This window comes from Tripterygium wilfordii, chromosome 12, assembly GCF_013401445.1.
Source record: "Tripterygium wilfordii isolate XIE 37 chromosome 12, ASM1340144v1, whole genome shotgun sequence".
Taxonomy (NCBI): Eukaryota; Viridiplantae; Streptophyta; class Magnoliopsida; order Celastrales; family Celastraceae; genus Tripterygium; species Tripterygium wilfordii.
This window is the reverse complement of record NC_052243.1, coordinates 12914676-12933458: the sequence shown is the minus strand read 5'-3', so window position 1 is coordinate 12933458 and position 18783 is coordinate 12914676. Positions and strand designations below refer to the sequence as shown.

The window sequence follows — 18783 nt, the reverse complement described above, 5'->3', positions numbered from 1 at the left end:
ACAGAAATCATTATCAGTTGCAGGCTTAATACATATCCTGTCCAAGATCTGCTTCCCCCAATCGACCGATTCATAGATGAAGATATTGTGGAGTCATTGACCAAGATGAGGTCCCTGCAATATATTAAGCAGCTTGAAGATCCTGTTGGTAACAAACAGACTGTAAAGCTTCTAGCTGAAGAGAGGAATATGCGAATATTTATTGAAACTAATATTCCATCCTTTGCTATACCGTGGCTCAACCACCTGGATGCTGCTAAAGAATACACACACCATCTTCGAGGATTCTCCATCGCTGACTACATCCATAAAGAAGGTGCGTATCAACATAGTACGAGTGTATTACCACTCGCAGACCTTGAAGATCCTCCAGGACCTGACAATTGGCAAGATGAAGAATTACATAATATGAACAATTTATTAGAATATTAGATGATGTTTTATTACACTTTGTTTATAAACCACCACTTTTGTTAGGGTGGAATGAACCCATAAGAACCCTAAACCCTAAACCCTAAGGGTAAGAATGTAATTACACTGTTCCCTAAATAAGTACTATTAGGGTTGTACAGTAAATTAGGGTTGAACAGTAAATTACTATTAAAGTTGTGACCCATAAGAACCCTAAACCCTAAACCCTAAGGGTAAGAATGTAATTACACTGTTCCCTAAATAAGTACTATTAGGGTTGTACAGTAAATTAGGGTTGAACAGTAAATTACTATTAAAGTTGTGCGATAAATAAGGGTAAGGATGTAATTACACTATTAGGGTTGTATAGTAAAGCAGGCCCTAATAGTATAAAGCATCTTACTTTATTAAAGCTACTTTTGACTTTTGCCACGGGTCAAGTAACGACGAGCGCCGATGGGGCCCAATGAGTACCCGGCTCTGAATACTTGACACGTGTCTTGTTATACAGTAATATTTTGTACTATAAATAGAGGTTCGGAAAACGGTCTATGGACACCGAACTTCCACTGCAATAATACTCCAAGCCCTAAACCCTAAACCCTAAACCCTAAACCCTAAACCCTAAACCCAACCCTAAACCCTAAACCCTAAACCCTAAACCCTAAACCCTAAACCCTAAACCCTAAACCCTAAACCCTAAACCCTAAACCCTAAACCCTAAACCCTAAACCCTAAACCCTAAACCTAAACCTAAACCCTAAACCCTAAACCCTAAACCCTAAACCCTAAACCCTAAACCCTAAACCCTAAACCTAAACCCTAAACCCTAAACCCTAAACCCTAAACCCTAAACCCTAAACCCTAAAACCCTAAACCCTAAACCCTAAAACCCTTAAACCCTTAAACCCTAAACCCTAAAACCCTAAACCCTAAAACCCTAAAACCTTAAACCCTAAACCCTAAAACCCTTAAACCCTAAACCCTAAAACCCTAAACCCTAAACCCTAAAACCCTAAACACTAAAAATTCTATGATGCTTGAAGGGCAAACAATTTTTGAAGTTTTTGTTCTCCGTCGTCTTCAGGTAGGTGAAGGAGGAGATTTGGAGCCAAGAGCAATAGGATCAATGGGTTTGTTCAAAGATTAGGTTTTTTGCAACATGAATGAGGTGTACTTAATAAAGTGTAGTGCGGGATGCAAATGATGCACATCTAACCTATTCATATAAAATGAGGTCAACATACCATTCAAATACTACGAGGAAAATATATTAGATGGTTTTTAATGTTTATAATAAGTTATCCTACAAAATAAAATATCAACTCAAAAATGTGTCGAGACTTGATAGCATCCAGCAGTTGGGATCCAACATAGAGTCAGACACCGCTCAAATTTCAACTCTCCGTGTGGTAGCATATATCTTGAATATCCTACATTCCTGCTCATCCGCTAAAAGTCACTTTGCGTGCATTCTGATGCCCTGTGTCCAGTTCGCCCACATTTGAAACAAGAACCTCCAAAGCCTCTGTCACGCATATTCAGATGTCCCGTCAAAATTCAACCAATATATATATGGACAATAACGAACTACTTAGAATGAAAATCACATTCTAGAGCACTGGATTTTACAAATTACAAATTAAATCCAAATGATCTTAGAACAATAAAGTGAGTTAAGGGTGCTGCAAATATAGTACTAATTAGAGTTTCAGGTTTAGTGATATGAAACATGGATTATCAATTTAAGTTACATCTAAAATGTATGCTTGTCCATCAGTTTGAAAAGACAAGCACAAGGAAGAATCAGCAGTGAAAATGAAAAAATAACAACTAGACGAAGAAAAGGAAATGATATACCTTTCCCGAGGGGACGATCTACTTGACTTTCTGCCACCAATTAGCCAATCATCATCACTGCTCCTAGACATTCGAGACCAATTATTGTCAGTTCTATAACTGCGACCACCACGCCTATATGAATCTCGATCATCATCAGATTCTCGGCCACTTCCCCAAGCACGAGAATTTCTTGAGACTCTCTGGTCCCTTGAACCTCCCCTGGGAAACCGTTCCCTACTGGAAAATTTTCCAAAGTAATCACTTGGAGGCCCATCATCTTGCAATGCAGGCAACTGCAAACACAAGTCCAGAAATTTGATTTCTTTGTCAGTAATCCAATATTGGGATTTCTTTATCAGTAATCCAATATTGGGACCAATATTAACATATCAAAGATGCTGATTGTAAGTTTGTAACAATGGTATATAAACAGTGAGCATTGCCTCTGCATGTGAAAATACATAAAATATGCACCATAAGAAACAACCAAATAAGGCAACATGGCTTGACAATGTAATTGGCAGCAATAAGAGATATTTAAGACTAACCTTGGTAATCTTGGAAATACTGTTTCCAGGAGGCTGTTGCTTATTCAGCAACTCTTTTGCAATCTCTTCAGGGAGGTCAAAAACTGCTCCTTGAACCTGGTATTAAAAGCATGAGTTACTTGTTTGAGCAAAACAATGTTTCAATAGAAAAACACTATAAAATTAAAGGAACAAACAAGTCCGTCTGTACAAACCCTTTCATCTGCAATCAAATATATTTTCCCCACTTCATCAGCAGCCGCAGGATAAACATCAGAAAGGAAACCGGTGACAGATCTGACAGAAAGGAAGCCTCTGGAAAAAGCCTGCTCTCTTGTCAATTGCAATGTCACCCATCCCTACAGATATAAAAATCCAATCCAAGATAGGTCAACTGAAATAGAGGTTTCCTAATCATCAAAGTTTTCACATGAATCCATGTACAAATTAGTGAGAATTCATTAAGTGAATTCTGTTGTCTTTTACTCCTATCCAAAGCAACACTCTCCTCTAATCTTATAGAGAGTCTATGTCCTTGCTCCTGGCATTCGTGCACGTCCTTTTGCGTCTTCCTCTTCTCTTTTAGTGTTACATTTTTTTCAATCGAAAGCGGACATCTATAATAAAAAAAAAGTGGGGAGAAGGTAAACTTTGAAGAGCAGAGATATTTTAGCAGCAATTTTTATTGGGAATCAGCCAAGCATTTTTGTGAAAGTTTGTAGACATTAACTGCGTCCGCACTTGCAGCTGGTGTCAAGCCTGGATATAGGAGGGGATTACGGTAAGTTGGCAGCCAGCGTAAAACTTTGCCAAACCAATGAACATGAGTCAAAATGATAAATTTGTTGGTATGTTCCCTACGTGCGACACGTTCCATCGGAACCCGGGTGCATCGAAAAATGAGGAAGAACTGACACAGGCATCAATAGCGACACATTGCATATGATATTGAGATCGGTATCTACGACATCCAAAAACCAATTTGGTTTTATGCCGAGACGATCCACAATGGGGCAATATTTTTTATTAGGGGACTTGTAGAAAAATATAGAAAGAATGGAAAAACTTCCATTTATTAGTTATGTGACTATGTTTTAGGGTTTAGGGTTTTTGTTTTAGGCTATGTCGGCGATAAGAACAGCAATAACAAGCATGCTCTTTACACACATAAGAGCATTACTGTTAACAGAAATAGAGCTCAAAGCACCACCAGAAAAAAAAAATCACACAGAGAATCGAAAAGCAAAATCACTATCAACAATTCAACATAGAGTTTTAGAGAGAGAAGTGTGTGTGGGAGAGAGAGTCCAAGGACTAAAGAGTGGAAACTTTTGGCAGAAATAGAAAAAGGTCATGTCGTTAAAAATAAATATAGGTTTTGCTCTCGTAAATAAATACATGTTTCGCTCCCGTAAAGAGAGCTCAAAGCAGCACCAAAGGAAAAGTCTGAGAGAATCGAAAAAAAGAACCACTATCGATAGAAACTATCGGAATAATACAGACTTGCATACGAGTTTCCCATCACAATGGGTTTACACCAGGGGTCGGCACTAAACTCGTTCCTATTTGTTATAGTGATGAATAAACTCACACTACATATACAATGTGAGGTACCTTGGTGCATGTGATTGTGAATAATATAGTTATAGTGGATGATGTTAATAGGATTAAAAAGGGGTGGTTGAAGTGGAGGTGTGCATCACACCTCCAGAGTTTCATGCGACTGAATGATTCTTTTAAGGTTTATAGGTCAATTATATGACCCACGATGATGTATGGTTCTGAGTATGGCCACACAATAGAAGATAGGATAAGAAATGAGATTATTTGATATAATGTAAGAGTAGCATCAATTGAAGATAAATTGCGAGAAAACCATTTAAGATAGTATGCGCATGTACAACGTAGACATAACGATGCAAAGGTGGAGAATTTGTATAGGAGAGTGTAGGAAGCGAAGAGGATGACCCTAGATAAAAATGAATACACATAGTGGATTCCAGTTTTTTTTTTCATAGGCTCGTGTGGCCAATTCCAAACTTTTGGGATAAAGGCTCAGATAATGATATGATTATTAGTACTTTTGATGCCAAGGAAACCCTATAATCGGCATTCAAAAAATCAGCTAATGTAATTCACAAAACTAGAAAAACTATAAGAGGGCGATTTCACCAGAAAATTTTGAAGTACAAACCTCACCACCCCTTGGCACCATGTAGAGGCACTTTTTATTACTATAGCTTTTAGAAAACCTTTGTTATATTGTCATTTAGCTACTAGATGACAGAAACATAATTCGTAGAGAGACTAAACTAGATTTAATCTAGAATAGGGATACATCTACTGCCCAAGGTAAATCGCTAGAGAAATAATGTTTAATAAGAAAAGGCAAGGGCTAGTGAAGCTCAAGCCAACACTTCAAATTTTGAAATTTGATGGCCAACTACTTACCTGTTCATGATTGATAAGAGATCTAGCTGACGGAGGCCGGCAAAACCCGCTCAATTGTGCCAGAGCGGCAGCAAGTGCAGTTGTGCCTTGTTCTTCCAGCAACTTTTGAGCAGTTGGGGTGAAAAACTCAATAGACTCGGGATGAACTCCATTGAGAGTCGAAACCACTTGCTCAGCAGATGACTCCAAAACCTCTTCAACAGCTGGAGGACTAATGAACTCAAACTTGCAACCTGTTTCACGTTCGATCGATCTAACTGTCCTCTTTTGGCTGCTAGTAAACATCAAAATGGCGGTACCTTCTTTCCCTGCACGTCCAGTACGACCAGACCGATGCACAAAAGTCTCGGAATCATTGGGAATTTCGTAGTGGATAACCTGAAAAAAGTTGGATAAATTAACTTGCATGAAAGAAGAAAGAATCTTGAAAGTGGAACAGTAAAAAGAGCAATAATGTGTCAACTCTCCAGGAAGGGGATGTATGAAGCACGTTTACAATACTAAGACAAATTCATTACCCTAGTAGCTCACACCACTAATGAATAGCAGAGTCTTTACAGTCTAACCTAATGCATATTGTGGCAAGTGAAAGGATGTTTCATATGCTATCCTTTGTCAAGTAAATTTGTTATTTCATGTAAAACTCCAAATCCTTTGGCAAGTAAATTCGTTACTTCCTGTAAATTTTTCAGATTATATTTGAGAACGCAAATATAAACCAAATGTTTACTTATTAATAATTTACAAGGAAGCAGCCTCCGCTTACCTCAAGGATAAGCAACCACCTCTATGAAAACCTTTTTCAGTAATTGTCACTTTTTTTGACGGTTTGACAAAGAAAAAAAAAATCAATCATATGCAAAATTAAATCAACTTACTAGATCAACATTTGGGATATCAAGCCCCCGAGCTGCAACATCAGTAGCAACAAGCACACCGAATTTTCCTTGACGAAAGCCATTCAGTGTTCTCTCCCTTTGATGTTGAGATATATCTCCATGCAATGCCTCAGAAGTTATACTACTTGTTATCGATATTGAGACTTCATCAGCATCACGTTTAGTCTGTGTAAAAACAATAGTCTTTCCACCCCTTGCATAAACCTGAATTAAGATGATATTCAACGCCTTTGAAACCATTTCCCCCTTTTGTTACCAGAAGTTCTTTGATTTCAAAATTGACATGCATAAAGACGTGATTCATAAAATGTATTTGCAGGAATCAAGCAATATCTATCATTCGATTATAAGCAAAAACAACAGAAGAAATGCATATGTATCATTCAATTAACTACATATTTAAGACAAATAAAATCATGAAGACCAATTTGAAACGAACAATGTCTGAGAATCTTGCATCGAAATAGATATTACTATTGTTCAGGGACTAAGAAAAATTAAAGCATTCTATCCATGGCTAGAACATTCCAGCACATGATTCTTCCATGTAGATCTTCTTTAAACATTTATCAGTTAAATAAAAACAAGGTAACTAATATAACATATTCTGTCTGTTAACTCCACCTACCAACAAGTTGTCCCTGGCCTGGATAAAGAGGAGGGCGACATTAGATTGACAGCCAGCTTAAAACTTTAGACTTTGTCAAACTTATGGAATGAATCCAATAGAGAATATGATTTCTGTTATGGATTAACTGAGCTTGCCCAAACTATTTAGGACCAAGGCTTTCTTATGGATTTACTTACCCGACCCCAAACTATTTGGGACAAACTACAAAGGCTTTGATGACGATGATGTTTTGGAAGCTACATGAGTTTTAACTTCCCAATGTCACACATTGCAAATGACAATGTATCCTTCTGGAATCTGTAACACATTATGCTATTAAGCCAGTAGTAACAATCCTAAACATATTATGCATCTTTGTTTCGTCATAAATTCTAAATTGTCTGGAACATGAATCTTCATAAATTTAGATCCTTCCACGCGCTCGAGAAACAATTAATTTTAAAATGTGCCTAATTCAAGCCTCATGTACTATAACTTGTCAAGGTAAATTCGAAAAAGGCTTATTTTTTCCCTTCGTGTACCTTGATCCTAGCAACAAGAGAAACTTTTCATAAAATTGCAAAGAAAAATGAGGTATAAGAAATCTTCACAATACTACTCATAATGTTGAGATTTTTAATGACAGGAAAACTCTCACTGTTATAAGATCTCCAAGAATTGTCCGCTTTGAAGTGGCAGTTGATGATATAGCATAAATTTTGATCCCTTCCGCAAGCTTTTCATCTTGGTCACCGACCTGTAAAGAGAGAGAAGATAAGGATAGAATCACAGAAATGTGACCGGTGGTTCATTTCTATGCTAAAACATCTTAGACGCATTAAACAAGAATACTTCCAAGATGGCAATCATATTAAGATGATAATAAATTGATGATAATAAATAAAAACATTTCATTTCGAAATGTTATTGCTACCAAGCTAGCTAGTAGGATAATTTTTTCTGAATGTATGAGAATTTTAATCCAAAGTTGTTCATATTCTAAGCTTGAATATGAAACAAATGTAACTTAGCAATGGATTACCTGCATTAACCTAATGAGGTTGCTTCCTTTTACCACAATGCACCAAAAAACATAGAATTTAGGTTTCACTGCACCTTTTCAATAAAAGTAATCAACATGCACTCATCCATTATATCCTTGAATATCATTAGATAAACTAAAGTAATCCTTTAAACATGAGACAAGTCATTTACATCAAAATGTGCATCACAAAAGGTGACTCCGGTATTGATAAACGATCACAAAAAAAAACACTGACGCACAATCCCACAACTATTTTTCTTCATGAAAAAAGAACCAAGTGAAAAATCAGAAAGAAAACTTACCAAATCAATCTGTAGAGGATGATCCAAATACTTCCTCGCCAACTTCTTAACCCAAGCAGGCATAGTTGCAGAAAAAAGCATGCTCTGTCTCTTTGAAGGAAGATTTTCCAAAATCACCTCCACATCTTCTTCAAATCCAACTGCGAGCATCTGGTCAGCTTCATCAAGTACCAAATATTCTATTTCCCCCAATCTGAGACTCTTACTTTTTATCAGGTCAATAATTCGGCCAGGAGTTCCCACAACCACATCAACACCACGAGATAGGGAATTTTGTTGTGTGGTGTAAGAAACCCCTCCATAAACACAAACAGTGTTCAAATGGGGTGCAGATTCTTTCAGTTCTTTCTCCACTTGTTTAGCTAGCTCCCGAGTAGGTGCCAAAACCAACACTCTTGGAAGCCTACCAGAGCGCCTATACAAGAACAATATAACACATTGCGTTCGTCAAGTATACATTCATTCAAAAGTACTAGGATTTTAAAAGGTCACGCTCCATCAGAAGTACCTCAAGGATTTTGTTTCCTCAACATCTTCAGTAAGGCGTTTAATTATTGGGATGCCAAAGGCTAAAGTCTTCCCAGTGCCAGTTTTAGCACGGGCAATGATATCTCGACCTTCCAATGCGGGTAGAAGAACAGCTCTCTAGTTGTTTAAGAAAAAAAAAGAGAAAATAAAAAGCAATTAAGTTTGCCTATAAAAAACTATAATCCTTTCATTCATGGTAAATACTCGAGGGATGACTGGTGAATGAATTCAGAAAAGTAAAAACCTGAATAGGAAAGAGGTGAGTAATTCCTCGTTTTAGGAGCGCGTCGAGGAGAGGTTGGGGCAGACCCAAATTGGGAATGGCAAGTTCGTCTTCGCTGACTGCTCCAGAGACGGACTCATCCCCACTCCCGCCATAATCTTCATCACTGTCGCCTTTGTTGGAGAACCCTGCGATGCCTTTAAAGGCCTCCTCGCTGAGTACAGAGTTGGGAGTGGCTATGGCAAAGCGGACGAAGCCAAAGCCCTGCTTTCTTAGAGATGCTCCTGCTAGCAATGCATTGAAGTGGAACTTGTCGGAACTAAAGCAACACGTAGGCGTTCTTTTAATATTTCTATAAGCACTTGACACCTCTCGTGACGGAGTTAGGCATATAGTTGACACCCCTCCACCGCCGATAATTATGGAAGCCATTTTCAGCTTCAAGATTTTCTTCTCCTTCTTACAGACAATAGAGAAAGAAGGGGAGAAGAAGAAGAGGAAGCGGCGCAGGAAGAGAGAGTGAGTGAAGTGGGAGATAAGGCCACTAACCTCTTCTTGGAGAAAAATCAAAAGATTGTATGGACTCGTAGGCCTCCACCTCGGTACCCTTAGTTCCTTCTTTTTCTGTTTTAAATATTATTCGATGCTGGATATTTCTGTCCCTTTTTTTTTGGCTTAGAGAACAAAAGGTTTTCTTTTTTTTTTTTTGATAAAACGCTTAGAGAACAAAAGTTAATTATAATTTTCAGCAACAGTCACCGTAAGTCCATTTACTACGACCTAGTCCCTAAATGTTTGCAAATGAGACAATGGACTAGTTTGGTAAGACATTTTGAAAATAACATATATGTTTGTAGAAATTGTGGCAACAAAAATGTTGGAGAATTTTAATAGCAGAAATGTTGCTCGAATGTTCGAATGATGTGTGGTGTTTGATTGAACTTTTGTTGGTAACTAGGTGGCATGCCCACTTTCAGAACCAACTTGTGTTTAGGCATCCCTGGGATCTCCAAACTGTTGAGAAATTCAACAATTGCATATGCACAATCACGATTAAAAAAAAACAATCACGATTGCATATGCTTTCATCCACAATCTAAAAATGCACAAATAAAAAAACGAAAATTAAAAATAAACACTATATTTACGCAGCAATATAATTAAAAAAAATCTATAAATAACCTAAATTTGATAAAATTTACAACCACATATTGAAAGACAAACACAACAATTATGCTACATTATAATTAAAAAGTAAAATTACATATCGCGCAAAGCGCGGGCATGCCACCTAGAACACTTTATCAGTACGCTGCAATTTCTTCCTACAATTTTCACAAGAGGTGTAGCACCAACCATACTTATTTTGAACTTCTCTTACCTTGGCAACTATAGTAACAATGATCGAATTTTTGCTTTCTTTAGTAGGCATCATCATAGATAATTCATATATTGTCTTTCTATTTTCAACCTTTTGCTCCTCTAATGGCATCGGAATTTTTTTATTCAACTTTATCACAGATATAACGGCATGCTGATCATTAGCACTGGGGAGCAAACAAAAAAAAGGCATTATGTATTTCAAGATGCTACTATTTCGCATAATCTCACATAAATTAGCAGATTCACAAAAGAGCATTACGTATCTAGCAAGAGTTTTGTAGATGGATGATCCAAGTTGACAAATGTTTTGGTTTCTAGCGTTGATGAAATACAAATATCCTCTACAAATAGAACCACAAGGTTAATATGGTTTATTTTTTTGGTATAAGCGACGAAACAATGTTGGTGTTCAACCATAAAGTCTTTTAACAATTGTGGAAGTGATGATAACAACAAAAGGGCCTCTGTTCTTATCAGTCATCGACTCTTCAAATTCCATAGCCTTCTCAGCCCATAATATAGTTTTCAACTTGAACTGCCTGATAGTTTTGTCATGGAAAAAGTAATACATGTTAACTGTAGAATATATGCGGGGAATGAAACATTTTAAAACCAATATCAATTTAAAATAAAATGTAATTAACTTACCAAGAACATAGACATACAGTTCAAATAAAAAATAAAGAAACCAATAAAAAACAAAATTATAAATAATGCTAAGAGTGTCACCATTGTATACAAAATGAAAAGCAAAATAAACTCGGGAAAATTCAATAGAAAATTAATGAGGAAAAAACATTAATCCAATTAAACTAAGAAAATACAAAATCAGACGGATAATGTATTACCCTTCAATCTCTATCTCCAAGTCTAACTTTTCAACCAAAGAGCCATTCACGGTTATTTTGTCAATTTTACCCATTCCAGTGAGCAACCCAATAACATCTGCATTAACATTTGTGATAGATAGTCATAGATAATAGCGAAACAAAGACAAATGACATAGATAATAGAGTAGGGAAAATGAAAACCTGTCAAATATGTGTGGTTGTTTAGCCGTTTGATTATCTCATATTGATTTTGAAAATGAAATTTGTAGTGTTCAATGGGAGCACCATCATATCCCGGTAGCTCTTTGAAGGAAGAAATGGGGCAAAAAATTAATTGATACGTCTCCCGCTACAAGCTTGTATGCATTATCACTATCAACAGCCCTGAAATTTCTAATCACGTAGATATGTCCCTCTTTGATTTTATTGCGAAACATTTCGACCTGACGCTTTCAAATTTTTCCATGGATTTGTGTTCCCTGCATAGTCAAAGTTAAAAATTGATGCATCAAAAAAAGGGTTTTAGATTTAATAAAATAAAACCAAAATCATGATGATGTGGTATGAATTTTAAGATAAAATAGAAGAGTCTATCATCACCTCTGCATCCAAGAGAAGCATATCCAAACTCAGGAGGTCATTGTTATTTCGGACGTTCTTAGAATCTCATAGCGGCTGATGCGGGCAATCACCGTCTAATTCATCCTTGAACCATCAATTTTTTTCAGTGTATCAGACATAATGATACGTTGTATGAGAAGGAATTAGTTTAGGCATCGAGAAAGTTGAAGAGAACACAAAGATTTTTTAATTTATATAGGTTAAGCAATCATAAAAATTAATAAATATTTTGTATTAAACATCATAAATTCAAACAAATAGAAATTACCAACCTCAGAGAATTAAACATGGCACTACTTTTGAGAAATAACAGTTACAGATGGGGTTGGTCTATCAAATATGGCCGTTTAGTGTTATAAATGAGTGTGAATGTATATGGAATAATGACTCAATTAATGGATTAAATTATATGATAGACGTTAAACAATAAAGTGAGAAAGGAAAGGAAATCAATTGATAAATTGAAATAGGAATGAAATATTTAAGCTCTTATGTGTCAACGGCATGATTTCTTCTAATTAAAGACACACACTTTTATAGTTTATAAAAGGTAACAATCACATTAAATTGATGAAAAATTTGGAAAAATAATTAATACATGTTATTTGTGTGTTGGAATAAAATAATTAATATGCATTTTAATCATTTTCATTAATCCACATGGCAATCGTAGAATTTATCTAGAAGTTGATGTGGCTGCATCAAAACCATTTTCTTATTCAGTAATCATATGATGTGTAGTACCGGTTTTCGTCCGGCCCAAAAAATAGAAAAATAGAAAAATTAAAAATATGAAATCCAAAATAAAAATTAAAGGAAGGAAAATGAAGTCCAAACTTATGTCTTTACTTAAAAGCCCGTAGATTCACAAATTCAAAATTTAAGGCCCAATTCCTAAGTTTTGGCCCAATTATCAAAAACAAAACCCTAGAAAATATCTAGAGAATAAGAATAAATTAAATGAAAAAAATAAAAGTGGAAAAGACCAAAAAGAATAGCCACCTTGGTTAAAAGGAAAGAAAAAGAAAGGGTAAAAAGGACAAATTGAAAGAACTAGGGTTTTAGGAGATGAGGTCTCATTCTCTCGTAATATAAAAGAAAAGGTAACATTCTTTGAGAGAAAGGGGAGAAAAAGCAGCCGCATAGCACAAAACAAAAGGGGGAAGAGCAAAAAAAAAAGAAAAAGAAAAACAGAGGAGAGAAAGAGAGAGAGCAAGGCAGCCGAGAGAAGAGAAGAAAACTAGAGAGGAAATTGGGAGAGAAAAAGAGGAAAGTTGCCAGCATCGGGAAAGAAAAGGAGTTAAGATCGTCGAAGAAATCGAAGAAACCGAAGGAAGGAGAGAACGGGAAGAAGAAGGCCATTGGACAACAAGGAACCGAAGGTAATATTTCGTTCATCTGAATCTGATTTCGTTTTGGTTTTGTTATCTTGGAATCTTGTCTTGCATATGATGGCTGCTATGTCTGAGATGATAGATAGTTTACATATCCTTCTATCCTTATTGATTTTGATATCTAATCTGGTAGTTTACTCGGCCTTGGTTTGAATCCCTGTTTGTCTACTCTGTTGATATTGGTTTTCGATATCAAATCAGAATAGGTATTTTTGATCTCTGTGTTAATCCGACTTTGATACATTGGTATATCCACAACGATTGATGCTCGATTTATGGTTCGTTTGTCTACGAATGATCAAGAATGTGAACTGCCATATTAAATGTGTATATGCGTGTATCTATATATTATGTCTGTGTGTATGTGTGTGTGTATATATATATATATATATGGTGTGTGCGTGTATGCATATATGTTCAATGAGTATATATGTAATTTGTGTACATGTGTTTGTATATAGATCCAGGTTCATTATGTACGTGTATATACGTTTATGTATATGTACAGGTTTATGTATGTATATGTATATGCATTTGTGTATGTATACATACTAGTTCATATGTTTATAATATATGGGTACATGTACATGAATTATGTGTTTATATATGTATATGTATGTACATGGTTTGGAGATGAATGTGTATGATATTGTATATGTTTATATGTGTATATGAACCTCTAAATATGGGCTTGGTTTGATATTATATTTGAATGTCCATTTGACCCATTTTTGTGTTTGTTTGTTGGGTTTGGACCGAGTGGACTACTTGGGCCGAGGGGTAACTTAGAGGACTTGGGCCAACGGACATACTTAGAAGATTTGAACCGGATTTGGGTAACGGGCCCCATGGGCAATATTCTAATTGTTGTATAATATTTGTATTTTTCATTTTATATTTGTCTTTTGTACATGATTGTAAAGTGTAAACTTTGTAATAGTGTAGTAAAAATAGTGAAAAGTGCATACATAAATATTTTAGGGTGCTAGAAGCATATAGACATTAGGAAATGATTTTTGTGAATGATGATTGCATTAGAATGCATGCTTAGGACTTTGATTTCTCACACTATGCCATGATGCTTAGATGTATGCTAGGATTGTTTGAATGCAATGAAAATGAATGCAACGCGTTAGTCATTAGAATTAATCCAAGCCGTCTCACCTTAATAAACACATCAAGATTAACTTATGGAACCTTTATGTTTTGTTTAAATACCAAGGAGCCTTCAAGATATTGGGGTTCCATTGGCATTCATCCAAAACATTTGGATTTCGTGGACCCGGAAAACAAATATGTTTTTAGGGATTAGGAGAATTTATTTAAGGACTCAAAGGGGGGTTTAAAGATATTTGGCCCGTCCGATGGGCCTTAAATTGATTCTTTCTTTTATCATGAAGAACATAATTGTGAGTAAGGCTTGAATTGAATCTTTTTTATTGATTGTGGGCCTTTTTGGTGCATCAACCAAGTTCCCAAAAATCTCTTCACCAAAACCATCAAAACCCATTCCAATGTTCCTATCCAAATAGCCTTTTTTCCAAATCATCAAAAACATCAAAACCCACTCCGATACGGATTTTTTTTCATCCAAGACCAAGTTAAACATTTTTGGCCAAGCCGGGAATGACCATAGTGATCCCGTGCACATTTTTTTATCAACAACCACTTCAAGTAGAGTTTTTTATTAAGCATTTTTGGTCAAGCCGGGAATGACCATAGTGATCATGTGCACCTTCTTTTTTTATTAAAAACCACTCCAAGTGGAGTTTCCTATTAAATATTTTTGGTCAAGCCGGGAATGTCCATAGTGATCCCGTGCACCTTCATTTTTTATTAAAAGCCACTTCAAGTGGAGTCTTTTATTTAACATTTTTGGCCAAGCAGGGAATGGCCATAGTGATCCCGTGCACCCTTTTTTTTTATTAAAAAAACCACTCCAAGTGGAGTTTCCTATTAAATATTTTTGGTCAAGCCGGGAATGGCCATAGTGATCCCGTGCACCCTTTTTTTTATTAAAAACCACTTCAAGTGGAGTCTTTTATTAAAGCATTTTTTGCCAAGCCAGGAATGACCATAGTGATCCTGTGCACCCTTTTTCCTTCTTTTTTATCAAAACCCATAAAAATAAGATTTTTAAAATTAAATCTTGGTATAACATTAATGGAACATTTCCACCCATTTGATAATACATGATTTTCCGGGTGGAAAACTCATTAAAACATTTGGGACATACAATCATTCCTCAAAACAAAGTAGAGCCAAATAGGAAAACATTTTTGAAGGTAACCGTTTTCGGGAGTTGTGGGGTACCTAACACCTTCCCCATGCTCAATAGACCTCCTTACCCACTTTTCTCGTAGACCAAAAATGGATGTCCAATTGCATCCTAAAAATCAATTGGTGGTGTGGCCTCATTGTTTTTTATGCTGGTTGCTTCATAATGTATATGATATTTTTGCTGAGTAGCATATATTAGATGATAAATATTTTATAATATCAATAAATTTATTTATTAATAAATGTATAATAACACATGAAGTGAGGGTATAAATGGAATAAAACAATTTAATAGGGATAATATTGACTTTTGATAGTGAAATGCTATTAAATGCTTCATACAAGTAGCATAAAATGTTGAGAAAATGTCTCGGATTACGTGCTAAAAAAATCCGTTTGGATTGAAAGTAGCATTTATACTAGCAAGTAGTATAAATGCCACTAAAAATACTGATCCAAATAGGGCCAAAATACTCATCTGGACATATTTTATACAATCTCGACCATGCTTCTCGTTTATGTGACAATAAGTCAACAATTTTTTATCAACAAATGCTTATGGATTCGTTTGATAAATAATTTTGATAGTAACATATATTGTGGTAGTATATATGGTGATAGATTATGCTAGTTTGGTAGAGCATTTGTAAAATAGTAGATATACCAACAGAAATGGTGATAGCAGAAATGTTAAACAATTTTAGTAGCAGATATGCTACTTGAATGCTGGATAGGTGTTTGGTTGAACTTTTACTGTTAACATTTGTGTTGTGTAGCATATTTGATAAATTACATGCAAGGGTAGCATACAAATTAATTCATAAAATTAATATAATGAATTTAAATTAATTAAATATAATAATAAATTCTAAATTAATTAATTAGTTAATTAATTAATTTATTAATTCTGTTACAAATTATGTATATGGATATTATACGCATTTTAGTTGTAAGTAAACTAAATAACAAACATTGTTTAAAATAAAAATCAATAATTAAAAAATAAATATAAATAACAAATGAATAAAGAATATGACTTTTTAGGGGTAAAATGGAGTTTAGGATAAAGTAGTTTAGGATATGATAGGAAAATGAATCAAAATGCTACCCAAATTGTTTAAAATTGGAGCATTTTCAAAAGAGCATAAAATGCTCCAAAAAATGCCTCTAAATTTGTACCCGAAAATGGTTGTTTGGCATGCACAAAGCATTTGTGCTAGAAACTAGTATAAATGCTGGCCAAAATGTTTAACCAAACGGGCCTTATATGTTGTTTGAAATGCTTGTAGTGTGCAAATGAGCCATTGGTTGAGTGGCAATGACTTTGCATGTCCCTGACTGAGGTCATGGGTTCTAGTCTCACCTCGTCCGAATATTTACAAGGAGGTGTGTGGGTTTCGTCTGCCCCTACGTGGGCTTGATAGTCGGCCCCTGCGTGGGCTTGATTTGTGCCTCCTGCGTGGGGCCTGTTGACACCTGTACTTTCATAAGCTTGATCTGGTGGTGTGTCGTATATTGTGTTTGTACTTATACTCAAAAAAAAAAAAAAAAGAAATGCTTGTAGTGTTTGGTTGCAATTACAATGATAGTATAAGTTGTTGAAATTGTAGTAGCAAATTACTTATATCGATACTATGTATTGAAGTTGTAAAATATGTAATAAATATTGAAATAAATAATAAATTAATAAATAATTTAAACTAATATAAATAATTATAATTAACAGTTTCATATATTTTGTACATATAAATATAAGTACTTCTAATACTATACAATTAAATATATGCATATTTTTTTACATATATTAAAATTTTAAAACAAATCCTCATGAAGCGGTAAATAGTTGTTCGGCAACATAATCTCGAAATTAAGTCATGTTTGCATCATCAATCATCAAATGTTCTTCATCTTCATCTACCAAATTTTGATCAACAAAATCTGATAGTTCTTGATTTTCGATCACATAAGTATATTCAAATTAATGGAAATCTACGTCAATCTCAACATGTAGCCGAATAAAATTGTGAACGTCATGCATGCAATCACAATCTTTGCTTGTGTTTTAAATTCATTGAACCCAATATCTGTCACTTTTTCTTTGTGACTCCAAATGTTCATTCAATGACATTTCTCAGCTCCAAGTGCGCCTTATTGAAAACCTCACAAGGTTCGGAAGCAGGCACTCCACTCTGAAATACAGGGACATGGTACCTCTCTCATTTGTATGATGCAAAAAATATGTCTTGTTCGCATATCCTGCATCCACCAAATAGTATTTTTCCTACAATGACAAATTAATGTATTCGTCTAATTCCATATAAACAATATAAACCAAAATCTTAAATTATAACATGTTCTTCTGAGAAAAAAAAGTTAATTATCTGCTCAAAGATACATCAGATATCCGATTGACCCTAATAATATCAATATGTCAACAAGAACTTCACTACTCACAAATATAACAATGGATAAATGCAATAAATGTCCTATCCCCAATTCTATTACAGTATTACTACCTAAGTTTGGGTACATGTATATATATAGGTCTCCGAACTTTAAAAAAAACATTTAAGTAGTATCGGTGAGGACTCGCGTACGTCATAAAAATTAAGAACAAAATAAAGTTGCAACAAACCTTTAAATTCTACACACAACCAAATAAAAATAAAAGCATTATCATGGTTGATTCAAGCCTTCAATAGGTTACACAAAGTACACAACATGAATACATAATAAAAACAGAGAACAACGACTTCAATCCTTCAAATTCACAAACACAATCAAATTTATAAGTTTTACTGTATTAATATATTTTATTTGATTGTTATGTTTTGTAATTTTATTACCTTAATAATAAAAGAATAATAAATAAGCTGACGTTTAAATTAGATTGTAAGTTGTAACACACTAACATTACATTTGGTTGGTGCTATGAATGGATGAGGATGATATTATTTTATTTTTTTGTTTGGTTGAGTTTTGAATGGTGAAATCTCAAACTCATTCTACCCTCAATTCATCCACAAGGTGAGAATGACTATTATCAACAAGCAATAATGAGTTTTGATGTGTAAAAAAACTATTTTACACTTGATATAAAATATTGTTTTATTTCTTAAAAAGAAAAAATGATAATATAAAAATTGTACTATTAATATTCTCACATGTTCACTCTTATCTTATATTAAATATGACAATGCTCACCCTATATCACCTTACACTCATCTCCCCCTCTTTTAAAGTTCACCCCACATAATTATGAACAAAAAACCCTGTAAATAATTACAAATTACAATTGTAGGTTACGAAAAGGGATGTAAAATACTCGTTTGGTCAATTTGAAGGAATGGATCCAAATAGGAATTGACCCAAGCCCAAGACTGTAACCAAGAGTAGCCCAACTACCATTAACAACAATGCCCATAACTATATCCTTC

At 34.8% G+C, this 18783-nt stretch overlaps 1 protein-coding gene across 1 annotated transcript; it reads right to left on the bottom strand.

The window, feature by feature from the left end:
- Window positions 1-1609: 1609 nt before the first annotated feature.
- Window positions 1610-9376, bottom strand: LOC120011398 (DEAD-box ATP-dependent RNA helicase 3, chloroplastic). The gene is made up of 10 exons (XM_038862506.1): window positions 8860-9376; window positions 8596-8732; window positions 8088-8502; window positions 7399-7497; window positions 6110-6334; window positions 5232-5609; window positions 2996-3139; window positions 2802-2897; window positions 2272-2546; window positions 1610-1939 (listed from the first exon to the last, which is right to left on the bottom strand). The coding sequence occupies exons 1-10, from the start codon at window positions 9268-9270 to the stop codon at window positions 1864-1866; spliced, it is 2256 nt and encodes a 751-aa protein (XP_038718434.1). The 5' UTR covers window positions 9271-9376; the 3' UTR covers window positions 1610-1863.
- Between the last annotated feature and the right edge of the window lie 9407 nt (window positions 9377-18783).

Excerpts from the sequence above, each read along its gene's own strand:
- LOC120011398 (XM_038862506.1), bottom strand. The coding sequence starts at position 9,270 with ATGGCTTCCATAATTATCGGCGGTGGAGGGGTGTCAACTATATGCCTA. Across the intron at positions 5,610-6,109 it reads ATATCCCAAATGTTGATCTA|GTTATCCACTACGAAATTCC; the intron begins GTAAGTTGATTT and ends AACTTTTTTCAG. Across the intron at positions 3,140-5,231 it reads CTCTTATCAATCATGAACAG|GGATGGGTGACATTGCAATT; the intron begins GTAAGTAGTTGG and ends TTATATCTGTAG.